Source organism: Octopus bimaculoides, chromosome 10 (assembly GCF_046866305.1).
Source record: "Octopus bimaculoides isolate indiv1 chromosome 10, ASM4686630v1, whole genome shotgun sequence".
Classification (NCBI taxonomy): Eukaryota; Metazoa; Mollusca; class Cephalopoda; order Octopoda; family Octopodidae; genus Octopus; species Octopus bimaculoides.
Window position 1 is genome coordinate 85,328,196 of NC_142937.1, and position 18,483 is coordinate 85,346,678.

Sequence of the window (18,483 nt, forward strand, 5' to 3'; positions counted from 1 at the left end):
ATAACAGATGTGTAGCTGCTTCCATCACTGGGTCAATGCATGCGTTTTCGTGTTGTTTTACTGTAATTAAACTGACTGCTTAGAAAATAGCTGAGGGTGGGGGGGGGAGAGAAAAAAAACTAACCTGTTGGTTATACAAACAGACGGACACCCAAATCTACAAGACAGACAAACGGAGAAACAAAGACACAGGTAGCCACAACCACAGCCCAACAACAGTGTGAACATTTTGTAAATATCGGCATCAGCAGCCATTATCAAAATCCAAAGAAGGAACAACAAAAACAAACGAAAAAAATCATCATTTTCTTTGTTTTCTTTTTCTTTCTTTCTTAAAAGAGGGAGTGGGTGTCAGTTTTTTGCTTTATAGTTTACGTTTCTTTTTTGCCTAATTTTTTTTTTATTTAATTTTTTTTGCAGCAGTAGCAGTGATGAGACAAAAGAGTGGGGAGGGCTCATAAATTGAAAAGAGAAAAAAACCATTTTAAATATGGATATATATATATATATACATATATATATATATATACATATACATATACATATATATATACATATATATATATATATATATATATATATATATATACATATACATATATATATATGCATACATGTATAAGAAGAGAGCGAGAGAGAGCGCGGTGGTAATTAAAGTTACAAGTCAGTGTATGCGTGAATTGGTATATATGTCTGTGTGTAGATATATAGATGTGTGTGTGTGTGTGTGTGTGTGTGTGTGTGTGTGTGTGTGTGTGTGTGTGTGTGTGTGTGTGTATCATTTGCCAAAAAAAGTTTGGATGGAGGAAGAAATAACAAAATAAAAAGTTGGAAAAAAAAAAGGTTGCTTCTATTGGACACCCCCTCCACCCACCATCCAGTAACACATAGATAGTTATAGTCTGATGTAGTTTTGTTTGTGTGTGTCTTTTGCAGAACCACAGACAGAGACAGACAGACAAATAAAAACAAGAGGAAGGGAGGGATGGTAATGGTCCAAGTCCCTCTCCCTCCAGTCACCCACCATCTTTTTTTTTTGCTTTTTTTTTTTCTCTCCTTTTATGTATTTCTCCACCACTACTCAATTGAACGCTCAATGAATTCCAAGAACCTCTTGGCATACTGATCAGGGCGCACTGTTGAGATCTCGGCACCAGAACCGTGTTTTACAGTCTTTGCAGCCTGAGCAGTCCGTTTCTTCATGCCGTACTTCGTAAGGATATCTATCATGGCCAAGAAATAAATGATTTGTTTGTCTTCTGCAAAAAAAGAAAAAAATAGTAACAGGTCAATGAAATTCAGCATATTATTATTACTATTTTTATTATTGTTATTATTCATAGTTTGATAAATATATCAACACATTTCTTTTGAAACTCATGAAGAACAGGATAATTCTTAGAAAACATACATAAAATTGCTTCAAGCTAACATATATTTTCAAAGAATACACTAAGCATATTAACAGAACCTAGCATTATCATTTTCTAAAATGGGTATGTCTATCCTTATATGTAATCATTGAATATTCTTATAAAACCTGTTGTACAAATTACAAAGTGGATACGGACACGGTCAGGATCTGCCATAATGTTGGATTAAAAGTCAACACTAAGTCAGTGTAATTCTTTACAACAGTCACTTGCTATTACTATGTCAATACTTAGAACATTATTGCCATGTCAGCAACAGAAATTGGTGTGAGGCTTGTTATAACATTTAAATAATGCAAGCAATAACTCTCAAAGTGCTTTTGATTATCATGTGATCATCATCATCATCATCATCCGCTTTCCATGCTGGCATGGGTGGGACAGTTTGACAGGAGCCAGCCAGTCAGAAGCCTGCACCAGACTTCTGTGTCTGTTTTGGCAGGATTTTCACAGCTGGATGCCCTTCTTAACACCAACCACCCAGCAGACAAAATACAGCCACAAAATATGAGCACTGCAAACAAAGATAATCTTTTGTAATTTATGTAACTTTGTGCTATAATGTAATTCTCTTAATGCATTGATCAACTTTTATCGTTAGTACTGATTTTTGTGTCACCCTTCGGCAATTGTTAAGTACCAGGCTGAATCAACTGCACTTCCCCACTCGCTATAAAAATCATAAATTACAACAGCTTAATGTTATTTAGTTTATCTGAGTTGATATACCCAAAAGTAGTCGAGTACTAGGGTTGAATTCTTTGACTACACACACCCAGAAAATGTTTGGCTCTAGACCTAAGAAATCACTATGAGAAAAGGCAGCAGGCATAAGTGAATGCATATTTTGTTTTGTTCTCTACATTCTAGATACAAGAGTTCAAATCCAACCAGAATCAAAAATAAAGGTACCAAACATGTATTAAGACCAATACAAATCACTATAATCCTCTCAAAATATTAAAAATCAAAGTTGTGTGTGTGTGTGTGTGTGTGTGTGTGTGTGTGTGTGTGTGTGTGTGTGTGTGTGTGTGTGTGTGTGTGTGTGTGTGTGTGTGTGTGTGTGTGTGTGTGTTAGTAGAGGAAGGGTGAGTTCCTTTTTTGTTCTAGGTTAATGCTTAGAAATATCATATATATATACACATACATAAATACATATAAGACAAAAAGAGAAAGGAGAGAGATGTGACAAATATATAAAAATGTAAACTTAAAAGCAGAAAAACAGTTTAATTTTTAATAATTTTTAATACTTTTATTACCTTTCTCACTTTTTATACCAAAAATCTCGATTTTGGGATCAACTTCTCCGGTGAATGGTTGTCCAACAAATGTTTGGGGACTATCAGGTGGAGTAGGTACACTTCCCATCACATCATTAATTTCTTCCTCCTCTAAAAGTCCATCATCAGCTTCCCCATCAGCATTTTCTCCATTTTCCGCCTCTGCTTCGGCTTCTAGTTGAGCTTCAAATGCTTCCTGTTCAGCTTTCTCACAGTCATGAATACCAACAATTAAACTATAATCCATCAAGTGTAAACTGGCAAGAAACTAGAAAGAAACAAAGAAGTAAAGTAAGACTTTCTCTTCAACAAAGAACAAAAATTGGTCGATGCAAGTTTGATTAACATAGTCAATTCTAAGAGGAAACTCTGACAGCAACAACAACTTTAAAAGGGTTGGAGGTTTTACATTTCTGAATCCAAGTCTCATTACAAGCTCTGTAGATTCATAACATATACTGGAAATCAATGAAATCAAATAAAATAAGTATGGACTGACATCAACATAATTATAATCCTCCACCATAAATTTACGGTTCTCTAATAATGTAAGTAATAGTAAAATAGCTAATTAAATACTTCAGTAATTTGTTGCATTCCTTGATATTATGAGTTCAAGTTTTGCCAAGCATGATCAAATAATTACCAGTTGTGTAATGGGATCTAGGTTTTGTTATTTTCAATCATTGAAAAAGAAGATTGTGAATCCATATACTAAAAGATGTGACTTATTTTCCCTTCACTTTGTCAATAAATGCTAAGCTGAACAAAAAAACATTTTCCCCTTCTTTTTTCCCAAATTTATGCATGTGTTCAAATTGATTCTAGTAAAATGAATGATATTGAAAGCTTTTGCAGGTGAAACAGAGCAAGATTTCAATGAAGTAATAATCTTCAAAACTGTATTCATTTGGAGAATTTCTGTCTCCACTTATGCTCTGGGATATATATATATATATATATATATATATATATATATATATATATATATATATATATATATATATATATATATATATGCATATATCCATACATATATGTACATACCTACATCTATATGTATACATACATGCATATATGGGTACAGGACATCACAAAAAAACATTAAACACAATGAGAAATGAAAAACAAAGACGAAAACAGAAAACGAACTTTTTTCAAACAACGAAAAAAAAAAACAAACAGAAAAACGAGACATGCAACATAAAGAGTATAACCCTTCGTCAGTTGTCCCTGTCCATCTACTCTGCGTTATATAAATGTGTGTGTGTGTGTGTGTGTGTGTGTGTGTGTGGATGAGTTTTCTTTCTACACGTCCCTGTCCACACATTCTGCAAACACCTCATTCTTTTTTCCCTTTATTGTTACTAAAGCTCTTATAATGCATCTAGGCTTTTCTCGTCAATTTACTTTGGCCCACATTATGAACAGCGTTTTTTAAGAATAATTTACTCTTTCCAACCCAGATCTAGCTTATGCTTCAATCCAGCCCACAGAGCCAAAAGAGTTTGGCACCGTTATCCCAGATATGAGAATGTTGCTCGAGAGAAAGAGAGGAAGTGAAGGAGAAAGGGATTGGTATCTCCTCCAGGAAGAGATATATCATCTATCAATTGCTTCACACTAAGAAATCAAAAGTAAATACTGACACTTAACAACAATTGCAGTCTCTTCCCGGTATTAAGGTCACGCCTGCTGGTGAAGAGGATTGGTTTTCAAGAGTTCTGTGTCAGTACCACATGGAAAGCACTCAGCACACTCTGCAAAGTGGTTGGCATTAGGAAGGGCATCCAGCAGCAGAAACCCTGACAAATAAGACTAGAGCCTGGTGCAGCTTGCCAGCCCTGGTCAAAGCATCCAACCCATGCCAGCATGGACAATGGATGTTAAATGATGATGATGATGATGATGATGATTATGATGATGATGATGATGATGGAGATACAATTTTTCAATTTTTTTACCCTAAGTATACATGGTGTTATGCAGTTGAGAAACAAAAATTTCCCCTGGATAGGACACCAGAATTTTCACAGGGATATTCAAAATTTAATGTCTATAGTCTTCTGAAACAAGTTTAAGAGCAAGATGTAATTATTAGAAAAGAAATCATTCATTGTATAGGATCAATGTATTCAATTAACCTCCCTCCCAAATTTCTGGCCTTGTGCTTATATTTGAAGATTGTTATCATTGAGGGACTGGCAGAGTTGATAGCCAGTCGGACTAAATGTTTTGTGATATTTGTTCCAGCTCTTTATATTCTGAGTTCAAACATCACCAAGATCAACTTTGCCTGCCATCTTTCCAGGAGTCGATAAAATAAAGTACAAATGAAGTACTACTGTGAATTTAATTGACTTACCCTTCCCTTCAAAATTGCTGTTATTATTGTTGTTGTTGTTATGATTACTATTATTATCATTATTAAGGCAGTGACCTTGTAGAATCATTAGCAAGTCAGACAAAATGCCTAGTGATATTACTTCCAGTTCTTTATGCTCTGGATTATAAACTCCACTGTGGTTGACTTAGCCTTTTAATTTTTCGGGGATTGATGAAATACATAGCAGTCAACCACTGAGGGTAATGTAATCGACACTCCCACTCCCCTCAAAACTGCTGGCCTTGTGCCAAAATTTGAAACAGTTATTATGAGCAGCAGCAGCTGCCATGATAAGAGTAACAATAAATGGTGAGAGGAGGGGGGAAGTGAGGATGGAGAGGGGGAAAGGGGGGAGGAGGAGGGGAGGAGGAGGAGGGGAGGGGAGGGGAGGAGGAGGGGGGAGGGGAGGGGATGGGATGGGAGGGGGGAGGGGGAGGGGAGGGGGAGGAGGGGGCGGAGACCATTTGCCTACTTACTTCAGTATCAGCATTCAACTTCTTCATAAAGATATCTTTTTCTGCAGCTCCAATATGTATGATGACACCATCATTGACAAAGTCGTTATCTTTCAGAGTTGGGAGGTCTTTTGCCTGCAAAATAAATCAAACCTTTCAACAATCTGTACAATGATTACAAATAATTTATGCTTCAGTTCTTTATTTTTTTATTTCTAAGTTTTAAGTAGAAAATAAGAATTTCCAGGAAGCCTTGCAGAATTTTGCCAAAAATCATAATTGCCAGTTTTGAAAAGTATTGGAAGATCTATACAGCAGAAACCATATTGCTTTTAGCAGATAATATAAGTAACAATTGAAGTTGTTTAGCTCTAGATCAGCTCAGGCAATGCTAACTTAAATTCAAAGGCAGCCCAGCTTTCATTATCCTACTTCTTTGGTACAATACAACCAAGACTACATTATCTAATCTATATTGATGTACATGATAGAACTGCATCTTTATCTAAATTGTAAAATCTATGTCTCACTATATCCAATAAATGAAACTAAACAAGAAGTCAATACTTCTTGTTTAGTCTCATGTTAGCCCTAACTAAGCAAATCTATTTTCAAAGGAGTTCTAGCCACAATAAAGCACTAGTCAGGTATTAAGGTCAATGGTACTTGACTAACCTACTCCCTCAAAATTGTTGGTTTTGTGCCTAAATTAGAAACAATTATGACTATTACATGCACAATATCAGTAGGACACCCAACAAAAGGACTTGTTGTCTATTCACTTTACTGAGACCTAATATACCTGCTAGAGACAACTTAGCAGTTCAATCTCTAGAATCAATAAAAATACAGAACCGGTAAAAGACTGAATAAATGAATCATAGTATAAGAGCTACTTACTTTCTCTTTATCACTTGCTTGCCGATCAACAGTAGATCCCTGGAATAAATGTAAATGTGAAAAGTATTTCATAGTAGGCAGATTTTAAGCCACGAAATCCTCCACTTCAATATATAGGTTTAAAGTTGGAGGGTGTCCTTAGCTTATAAAAAAATTACACAAAATAATTTTTGGTTAAATATATAAATAAATAAAATTATTAAATGTGCATTTCTCAGATGCAGAACATTAAGAAGCATTCAGTAAGAATAGGAAGTTCATCAAAGGAATAAAAAGCCAACTGAAAATTACTTCCAGCAGTATCAACCTAGAAAACATTTATAACAAGCAAAAGTTAGCATTATATGTGACATTACCCATTGTCATAGTTGTTCAGCTCTGTTTACCATTAATACTCTATATAATAATAAAGCACTAACAAAATCAGTGATATAGAATACACATTACCAACCTTGAGATCATACTTTTTATGGATGGTCAACCTGGGACTGAAGACATTTCTTAAAACAACAAGGTAAGTCTCCACATCATTGACAGTAATCCGATACATTCCTAGATATTGCGGTAACAACGTCTGTGCATGTATTTCAACAATATACTGCAAATATAGAAATGTACAAAATTACAGAAACGTACAGCAGGTCAAGTTTTGATATCTACATTTGTTTTAAAGGAATAGTTTTTTAAAAATAAGATGTAGAGATAACCTAGAACATTACTTTTGTGTTATAATCTATGTCAAAATATTTCTAGAATATTAGGATCCATATAAGCAAACCAGGCCATGAAAGATAAAAAAAACATTCATACTGACGCCATAGCTTGACCACTTATTATCCTCAAACATAACTAAAGGAATCACTACAGGTCAAGTTGACAGGGTGTTAAACTTGTCTAAAGGCCAATAGTTGCTTTTTGCATCAATAACCTCCATGGCTAAAACAACCAACTCTCAGCAATCCAATCTACCTGGCTGTAAATATATACCATAATGAGGTGCAGTACAGCAGCATAAAAGATTAATTATGTTAACTTACAGTGATGAGTTCAGATCTCTTACCAGGGATCTGAAGAGAGGAGTAAGAGGCTATTCCAATTCATTCTCTTAATATACACATTTAATATGATGCTAAAATTGACTACACAACCTAGATGATCAAACTACACTCTATCAATAAAGCAAACTTCTCCCTACATATTCCAACAACATCTAGACTATCCAATGCCATACTATAATTAATATTTCACTTCAACAACTAATCTCCACTAATTTCCCCATTCTCCTTCATCAATATTCTTTCAGTTAAATATCAAGTCCATTCACAACTTGTGATCACAAGGTCATCCACTCTTCCATGTTAAATAACACTGAGTTTATTCACTGCTGAATATTAGTGGTTCTCACCTGAGATTTACTTCTGATGTCAATGACAAAATTTATGATTAGTCTTTGACGGACCAAAGAATAAGAAAACTGTGTGTGAGAGAGAGAGAGAGAGAGAGAGAGAGAGAGAGAGAGAGAGAGAGAGAGAGAGAGAGAGAGAGAGAGAGAGAGAGAGAGAAAGAGAGAGAGAGAGAGAAAGAGAGGGAGGGAGAGAGAGGGGGGGGGGGGAGAGAGAGGGAGAGAGGGAGAGAGAGAGAGAGAGAGAGAGAGAGAGAGTAAAATGTCAGAAAGTGAAAGTTATCCCCCTTGGGTTAGCAAACAATAAATCTGATAATGTTCATTTGCTATCTTCCGAACTACAGGAACTTTTTATTATTTACATCATACAATATTATATTACTGATATTTTTTTTAATTACATAATAAAATATTCCTAGAGAGTGACTCAAGTTATTTCTTCAATAAGTGAGTTCAACAAAAGTAGTCATGTGCTAATAATTTAGGCATTTTTTTTTTTTTTTTTTTTTTTTTAATATTCTAAATTCAAATGCAACTGAAGTAGTAGTCTGTGTTTTCCATCAATCGGAAGAGCTAATAAAATATACAAGACTAATATACTGGGGTTGGCTTCTCAGACACAAATCTAGCCTTGGATACTCAGGTTAAATAAGGGAAATTGTAGAGGAGCTGTCAGTTTCCATTTTAAGACCTGAAGCCTCATTGAAAAATACACATGCGCACGCATGCATTTGTGTGTGTTGGGTTTTATACATATTATCCAAGCACATTGAGTTTTGTCATGTTCAATGTATGAAATCTCACCTGCTTGGCATATTGCCTGTTTAAAATTTTACCTCAAGATGGTGCATTTTATGTTATGATGTAATCTATGGATACAGCAATAAAATTCTACTGAAACAGCTGTCATAAATCTTAAATGCCATTTGTGTTCTTTATATATATCAAAAGGATGTGTTATAATACTATTCCACAGCCATACCAACAATCCAACATACCTCCATCATCGGCTGCCCCACGGATATCATTATGGTTTCGACACCTGGGCATTACCATTCAATCCGACAGTGTCAACAGCACTAAAATAAGTGTTGTTTGGGAACAAAGAAACCACAACTTTCAAACACATTTACCCTGTGTACCAACCATATCAATAAATAAATTCAATAAGTAAATACAACCACTCCTAAACAAGTAACTAAACAACAACAACAACAACTCTATTAAGCCATACAAAATTATAATCCGTACCATCTTCTGTAGTACGATATAAAAGTTAAAGCTTAATAACCACATTATTTCAATCAATCAATATATAGGCAGGATTAAACACTAACTTTAATGAAACTACAACAAAGGGACATACAAAGCAATGTACATTGTATCTGTATTAATAGTAAACTGCAATAACAAAATTATATGCTAAACTGCAACCAATCTTTAAGTCCATACAAATAATAATCCCACCGGTCTTCCATAGATATTACTATAATGAAAGTTAAAGTCTTATAAAAATCTCTCCAAAACAAAACATGATACAAATTAATTTAAAAGGCGGGCGAGCTGGCAGAAACGTTAGCACTCCGGGTGAAATGCTTAACGGTATTCATCTGCCGTTACATTCTGAGTTCAAATTCCGCCAAGGTCAACTTTGCCTTTCATCCTTTTGGGGTCGATAAATTAAGTACCAGTTATGCACTGTGGGTCGATGTAATCGACTTAATCCCTTTGTCTGTCCTTCTTTGTCCCCTCTATGTTTAGCCCCTTGTGGGCAATACAGAAATAAGAAATTAATTTAATATTTTTATGAGTGAAATACATTGTTTCATCATTCGAAAGTTAATAATAAAACACTACATACTCATTACTATATCACCACTACACGCTATAATATTAAATTACCAATAACTAATATAAACATTAAATTTCATTAAATAAGAACTAATAAAAGTACTTCTAATTAACTATTATTATAAATCTTGCTATGTTTAAAGCTAATTAAACTGTTTAATAAAACTACAAGTATTAACACTTACATGTTTAATCAAACACAAGGTTCCTTCACCAAGAATTTAAAAGGCCAACTAAATATTTATGACACAGTGTGTAATTACTTTCTCAACTGTCTCAATATTGGTGACATAGTAAGCAAATAACTCGAATCGTAAACCTTTCAAATCCTTAAATATTTGCTAAGCTGAAGACTAGATATTACCCAATATTTATATAAAATTACAAGGTTCCCACCTAAACAGCGATTAAAAGTTTTAACCAACTTACCATATTTATACCCTTGTTTTACTAAATGCCTTAACAGTTAATTTATTCTTTCCAAAAATTTATTAGCATTATTAATAAAAGTACTATATCTAACAATTTGCCCTGCAAAAACACCATAACCAATAAAAGAAAGAATTTTACTACTGACCCATGGCACTGAAGCCACTTGGAAATCAAAATTTGTTTTATTATAAATGTCAGTACATATTTCATTATTACCTTTAATTACTCAAATGACATCTAAATAACTAATATTTTTTATATTATTACCATTTCTGGTGGCTATAAGCTCACTAGAGTATATTTTATCTGAGTAAAAATTCAAAGAAACCATAATTAGGTATAAACATATCATCTATGTATCTGCAGACAATTTGTTGTTGACAGGGAAATGACAAACTTCACTGCTTGTGGTTCAGCATGGTTTCAATCAAAGTATGCAAGACATAAACATTCAAAATATTTAATATCAAATGCGATTGCTTAGTTTGTGAAGTTTCACCATTAAAAGTAACTTCTCAAAAAAGACAAAATTTTATCTAATTATAGCAGTTTAGTTTTTTTTAAGTGTGGAAGGTAGTACTGAATGCAGGTATAACGAGAGGTGGAAGGGAATAGTAATGGTTGAACAAACAAAAGGGAGGAAATGCAGTGAGGTCATCATATACTGAGAGCTTATGTAGCCATGCAGTGTATCACTTTCCTATTGTATTAATATTCCAGGTATAGTGTGCCTGTGATAAACAGGAAATGACAGACTGCTGTTACTTATCTGCTATAGTAGTTTGAAGAATTTTATGTAATCAACTACCGTATGACTAAACATAAAACATTTGGGCTACAGAAGATTACTAATTATATTCAGCTGTAAGGATTTACATGTTTAAGAAGTCTAAGGGTTTGAAATGTTGCAATGAATTATGTACAAGTGTTGTACTTAATAGATGAGATGAGTCCTGAACTACTTAATAATTGCTTTGTAAAGAATATCTTGGTGTTTTCTAATATGCAAAGTTGGCACACTTTGTTTTGTTTTGTTTTTTTAATTTCATTTGTATGATTTGACCCTTGACAGAATCTTCTATGAAATGTTAAAATTTGTTTAGTCTTTGAGAAGCTATAAATATTTTGATTGTGGAAGTACTAGCTTTTTCTGTGAGGAGCAGGGCGTTAAGTGAAAAGACCTGTTGGTAACATCTTTGTTTATAGATACATGCATTGAAGCCAATATAGAAACAAAACCATGAAACTAATCAATGTAGCCTTGTGGGTATGTTCTTGGTTATGCAATGTCCTTTAAGTGAGTATAAGTTGCTGTTAGAGTAATTTCAGTTATGCGGAGGATTTACATTGTCAGAGTGGATATTTTTTAGTTTGGTTGCACTAAAGAAAATCTTTGATTAAAAAATAATGATAAAATTGAATGTCATATAACAATCATAAAATCCTTTTCGTTTTTTCTAATAACATTGTTATGAATCTGTAACTAGATATTAATGCTTGATGCCACAATGAAACTAAGTGACAGACATGGTAATAAATGAAATATTTAGTATTCTTTAAATAACAATAATTAATAATAAATGTCTCAAGTTTTGGCATAAGGTTAGCAATTTTAAGGGAAATGGGTAAGTCAATTACATAGAACTTAGTATTTGACTACTGCTTTATTTTACTGGCCCTGAAAGGATGAAAGGCAAAGCTGACCTCAGCAGGATTCGAGCCCAACACATAAAGAGCTAGAAGAACTACCACTAAGCATTTTATTCAATGGACTAACAATTCTGTTAGCCTCAGCAGCAGCAGCAACAGTAGTAGTAGTAGTAGTAGTAGTAGTAGTAGTAGTAGTAGTAGTAGTAGTAGTAGTAGCAGCAGCAGCAGTAGCAGTAGTAGATTCTAACAGGTATAAGGCTAGAAATTTAGCAAGGAGAGGCTAAGTTGATGAATCCCATTTCAGCAGTTGACTGGTACTTATTTTATTGATCCCCTCAGAGGGATGAAGTTCAAAGCTGGCTCTGGCAAAGCATAAAAAACCAAAACGAATACCATAAGGCACTCTTAAGTAGTCTGCTAATCTGCAACCCTCTTTAAATAATAATAATAATAAAAAAATTAAATGCTAACTCATTAATTGATTATACATATTTAAATGCAGTCAATATTTTCCCTTGAGTTGTAGTGGTGACATTCAGTATAGAATTATCTGCAAAGAGGAGTTCACAGACAGTGATGGTTTGGACAGCACATTCAGCTTTGAAGCATGTGAGATTATGATAGCTGCCATCTATTCAGTAATGGATACATACACCTGCAGAGTTATCTCTGACGGCATCTGTAAGCACTGCTTAGAACATCATACTGAACAGTGTTAAAGCTAGTATATGATTCTGTTGTACAGTATTGCTGACTGGAAAGTCTGCTAATGTTTCATCATTATCATCATCATCATCATCAAGGACATGAGCCTTTGAACCATTGTGAAACAGGCCTGATAATGGATGGTTGATTTATCCGAGTAGCTAAATGTAGGCATAATCATCCAGAGACTTTTATAGCTCACAGTGTCAAATGCCTTGGTTATATGTACAAATGTGGTGTATAGATATTGGTGTAGTTCTTAGTATTTCTCCTGTTGTTGTCTCACAGTAAATGCCCTGTTTATGGAGCCATAGCTCTTTTGGAAACTACAAGAACTCTCTGAGAGCAGGCTCTTCTCAAGGTGTTTGATGAGATACTTCAGAACTCTGGCAAAGATCTTCCTAGCAGTGAACAATAGGCAGAGGCCATAATGGTTGTACTTGTAGATGTGAATTATTGAAGCAGCTTTGAATTTCTTGGTTCCATAAAGATAAGAATATTTGCATCAACTTTTGTTGAAGAATGGCTCCTAAATTTCTGCTGGTATGGCATTTGATCCAAAAGCTTTGCCACAGGATAGTTGCTTAATGGCTTTTGCTACTTCAATGTCAGAGGGATGATTGTCGAGTTTGGAGCTGGTTTTCACTTGGTGCAGTCATCAGAGGCCAATCAGGGACTGTGCCTTAGTTTTCTGCCTATCTTTCTATATTTTTGAATATTTTCTGTACAAACCTATTGTCAACAGCCAAGGATTATTAAATAAACTATCACAATCATGAACCAGATGTAATAGTTGATTGGTGGACTTTTGGAATAGCTATCACTACTTCATAGAAAAAAGTACCAGTGAAAGTTTACCAAAAGAAGGGCATGGAATTGGAAGACAAAAATATTTAAAAGTTTAATGTCTTGGACAAAAATTTCTTTCACAGAAGGAAACAATCACTCAATTCCAAGCCCTTTCTTTCTCTATGAGGTAGTGGTAACTATTCTGAAAGTCTGCTGATTGACTATTACACCTGTCTCACTAAGATAATTTATAATCCTTCAGTAAATAAGAAACTGGCTGTCAATAAACGGAAAGTACTATATTTTCCCTATGATACAATAACTGACAATCAAATAATATCTAATATCTAACTCTTTACACTACAAGACTTCTTTATTGGTTAATGCCTATATTTTCGTGGGGAAAATTTCACTGGAATTCACAGATTTGTTTATTATGATTCGGTCTTCACTTTGTCAAAATAGGAACAGAAGAGAAACCACTGATAAATTGAATATTACACCATCTTTACCAGAATTCTTCACATTGTTAGCCCACCAATCATTGTCTCTTCCATCAATGGCTACTTTTGATTAATGAAACAGAAACATTGAAGTACAGGCCTGGTTGTACACCTGTACAACACCTGAATCTAACTTTTAGTCAAGGACAATGCCAGATGAGGTATCTGAGTGGAGCAGTGTACCTGTCAAATGGTACTGTAAGCATGTGAAGTTGAGCCTAACAAATAACAAAAACCTATAAACCAATGAGGGAGCCCCTATGTAGCCATTCAACCAACTAGATGTAGTAACCAAATTCCCTCAAATAACCCTACTCTCTTTAAAAAAAAAAGAACAAAAAACACACACACATTTGACAATCTGTTTCCTAATATGGTTTTGGATGGAATGTCTTTGATCATAAGGTTTACTCAGTTAATGCAGATTTAGGGCTAAATAACAAATTCTTATGAATTATGCTTGCTCAATCAAAATTCTTGATGCATATATAGAGAGCAAAATTGTCTCGGACTGATATTTTCTATGATGCAATAAGCATTGTTATAAGGTGCTAAAAGTTACCCTGGACAAATGACTTGAAGCAAAAAGTGCCCAAAGGGGTGTCACACTCAGACCCTTCAGTATTAGCTCTTACTGATTTCTTATCAAACAAATTTTTTTGAAAGTATTACATAGTGTCATTTAAGGGGATGGCAGAATACAAAAGGCTACATTTAATAAATATCTAAATTTAAATTAAAAAAACTCTCTCCCCCTCTCTCTCTCTCTCTCTCTCTCTCTCTCTCTAGCTAAGAAACTTACTGAGTGATACTGTTTCAAAATATGATGCATCTGTTCAACTTCTTCGCTGACCAATGTCTTGATAAAATATTTCTTATCTTGTGACAATAGCATGCGGGCACCACTACGACCAGGTGAATCCATCTCAACAGGCTGCTTTGTCAAGGAATTCTGAAAATTAAGAAATGAAACTGAATAATTTTAGAAATGGAATTGACACTGGAGTAAATAAAACAGTTTGAAAATAAACAGGCAGTTGGAAACATTGTTTTTTGAACAAATGATATGACAGGTTGAAAATAGATGAATACATAGTAAATCTGTGCTAAAAGAAAATAGTTGAGAATATTTCTAAACATAAAGAGATGAAAGAGACAAGATTTTGTTTTTTTTTCATTTCATTTGTTTTGTTACATTTTATGAGAGATAAATTATTATATAGATAGTGCAGCAATGATCAAATAAACAGAAAAGTGGAAATATTAAGTTTGATGGGAAATCAGCACTTCAAATGTATAAGAGCACTGAAGACTTTGTACTGTTTTAAAAGTTTACTAAAAGCAGACATTGTTCTATGACTAGAGCACACTAATTAAAGCTAAAATTATAGCAAATGATAACACAGTTTCTATGATTGATGGTAAAGTACAAAGAACTTCTGGCTGTGTTGGTGATTATGTTATTTTCTTTCCTTATGAAGAGTCAGCTGTCTTTTCAAGTGTAACAATGAATGGTAGCAATGAAAATAGAGAATTTGAGCTGAAGGGAATAAGCAGGGTGGATAAGCAACGAGAAGTGTAGATGAGCAGCAGGAGAGGGTTATAAGAGTAGACAAGCAACTGGAGGGGACAGGCAGGCTAGATAAGCATCTGAGCAAATGTGAAGGTTGGATAAGCAATTGGAAGAAATGAGAAGGGTAGACAAGCAATTGGGCGGGAAGAGATAAGCAACGAATAACTGAGGGAGGTAAAAATGAGATTAGAAAGTGATTATAGCTAATGTATGCATTGGTGTGCATAAAAGACAAATGCACTTACAGTGGTGTGCCGGGGATGATTGGAAAAGATTGGGGGGAAATTTTAGGAAAATATTTTTGAGGAAAATATAAATGGATAAATGGTAAAGTCAATACAGCATCATTAGAAATTACCAAAATTAATTTTAAATTTCCTCCACTGCAGAATTCTTTTCATGACTAATGTAAAATATTATTTTATTCTCATTTCTTTAAGATGTATGTAAAATAATTTTTTTGAAAATTTCTTATTAGACATGGTTTCTTGAAGAACAAATATGAAATTATACCACACATGAAATTTCAAAAAAAAATAATTTCTAACATTAGCACAAGGAATATAGGGGACTCAGTGAATTAAAGTAAGTCAGCACTTGACTAGTACTTTATGTTATTGATTTCCAGGAAAAGGTGAAAATTCACAGTGGCTGGAATTAAACTGAAAATTTAAAGAGATGTAGGAAAATGTTTTTAAGTCTCTGACTGATGGTTTAACAACTTTACTCAACCATTGCGCAAGAATACTGATACAGTAAAAGAAATTGCACCACTTGGAAAACAAAACCAGGCAACAGTGTACTGTGTTTATATTTTGATTTACCACCAAGTCTCTCTCATGTAATAGTTTAAAGGTGAGATTTACAATGCAAATAGAATGGTAATTTTTCCAATGTGAAACAAAGAATAGCAATTCCAATAATCTTCAAATATCAAAACTTTGATGACTGAAGATAAAGAATTAAGTTTTTAAAACAAAAGCACTGCAACATTGTAAGGATATTATGGCTCAGTACTGATGAAGGAAAATATATAAATAAAGATTTATCTTTGGCAGACTACATACATTGTATCAAACATAGAAAGAAGTGCAGTTCCTTTAGATATTCATGACCAAACTGAAGAAATCCAATTGAATGTGTCTTGCACTGGGTAATACTATTTGCAAAACTTCACAATTTTGAGTGCATCATAATGGATGTATCAAACAGTACTGAGTATATAGGTCAAGAATTTTAAAATATTCTTTCAATACTATCTCGAGTTTGGGTAAATCCAGAAAACAGGAGAAAGACATTACATTTAAGGATAAGTTAGAAAGGTTAAATAGAAGATGTAGGAACTTAGACTATTTAAGTGTTGATCTCCTTCCAAAATTATTTCCAAATTCAAAAGAGCAAAATTTCTGTGCATGAACAATACTTATTTTAATAAAACTTACATAATGAGGAGGAAAAAGGTTAAGTAACATGAGATTAGATTGAAAGATCATATAACAATAGATTTGTGAACCTTATAACACTTCTCATTAATAATTCTTGATGTTTTAGATATATTATGAGACAGTAATGACAAAGTGAAAACTTAGAATGAGGTGGGTTTTGTCTTGCTCGTAACCTGGTGACTGCACTGGTGCCACATAAAAAGCACCCAGTACACTTTGTGAAGTGGTTGGCATTAGGAAGGGCATCCAAAGTTCCAGGCTGATCAATGCCTTGGGAGTCAATTTAATAGACAGAAACTGTGTGGAAGTGCATTGTGTGTGTGTGTGTGTGTGTGTGTGTGTGTGAGCATGCACACACCAGCATGGGTGCAGTCCAATGACTTAAACAAGTAAAAGATGAAGGAAAAAAAAGAATCACACCACATAATACAACATAACTAACACAAAAAACAACTACTTTAGCATAAAGAGCAACAGAAAGAAAAAATAACACCTTCCAACATTTCTATTTGCAAATTACATTGTCAGTAGTTGTTAATGATTGTTTATTTTACATAATGCATTTTTACAAACAATATCATTGTTGGTTTTATGGCTTTAATGATCCAGTCACTGGTTCACAGGATTTCTGAAGGAAAGAATCACAAAGAACTACATTCGTGACATGAGTGGTATAAATACCATGAGGTATTTTTGTTTGAATGCATCACTTCATTAACAATCTTCTTGCTGATGTGTGTGTGTGTGTGTGTGTGTGTAAGTGTGCACACACACACACACATTCGTATATGGCAGGTTTCCACACAGTTTTATCTACCACATTTCACTGATCCAAGCTTTTCAGTTGGTCCACCCACCATATCTATATTAGAATATGCTTGCCTAGGGAACTGGTGTAGTGAGATCAAAGCTAGAACCACATGATTGCAAATCAAACCTTGTAATCACACATGCATACCAGCTTCCAGCTGCTCAGCTTTAATCAAGACCTTTTGATAAATGTGTATCAGTAGTGGACTAGTCCTTTTATTTACAGAGGGTATAATATGCTACATATCCATCTTGTTTCTAAGTCAAAAATGTGGCTCTTATTTCTAGCTCAATCAACATTGTAAGGGCTTCCTTGTCAATTGTTTATCCAGATGGTATATAAATCTGAACAAATCAATATTTCATATCATTCACATAGAAAGAGGCAGCAAAGTTTACAGAAACAGTAGATTGCAAGACTAAATTGTTTTCAATGTTAATGGCCTTTCAACACTCCACAATCAATAGATTAAGAACTAGTGATATGATACAGACAATTCAGTTCACTATACTCAACTAAAAAGAAAACAAAAACATTGACCTTTGGCTTCATCAAAAGAAACCAATATTACAGCTATAGAATTCTAGTTAGTTAGTTTTTAGCCTTGATTTTGATGCTCTATAAAATGATTTCACTAATAGAAGAAAGAGGTCTTCACAAAAGACATCAACATAAGTCTCCTTTTCTTTTCTCCACAAGGCTTTGTTTAACATATAATTATTATCATATTAAAAGTATTTTAACTTTTAGCAAACAAAGACACGTGCCAGCAGATTTTCTGGAATCTTTTGATCTAATTTTATAGAAGAGAAAAACTCTCCCAATAAACACCTCACCAAGTTTAATATGGGAAATATATACTTAA

The 18,483-nt window shown here is 34.0% G+C and overlaps 1 protein-coding gene across 2 annotated transcripts in view; it reads right to left on the reverse strand.

Moving 5' to 3' along the window:
• Positions 1 to 651: 651 nt before the first annotated feature.
• LOC106871327 (phosphatidylinositol 5-phosphate 4-kinase type-2 alpha) overlaps positions 652 to 18,483 on the reverse strand; it is a 114,213-nt gene continuing 96,381 nt past the window's right edge. Inside the window, exons 4-9 of one of the 2 annotated variants that reach the window (XM_089358918.1) lie at positions 14,592 to 14,741; positions 6,909 to 7,055; positions 6,458 to 6,496; positions 5,579 to 5,692; positions 2,696 to 2,984; positions 652 to 1,259 (exon numbers count right to left, since the gene is read on the reverse strand). In XM_089358918.1, coding sequence (XP_089215044.1) covers positions 1,078 to 1,259; positions 2,696 to 2,984; positions 5,579 to 5,692; positions 6,458 to 6,496; positions 6,909 to 7,055; positions 14,592 to 14,741 — 921 coding nt within the window. In that variant the 3' untranslated portion in view covers positions 652 to 1,077. The remainder of the gene's footprint in view (positions 1,260 to 2,695; positions 2,985 to 5,578; positions 5,693 to 6,457; positions 6,497 to 6,908; positions 7,056 to 14,591; positions 14,742 to 18,483) is intronic. The other variant, XM_089358917.1, reaches the window with a different exon arrangement.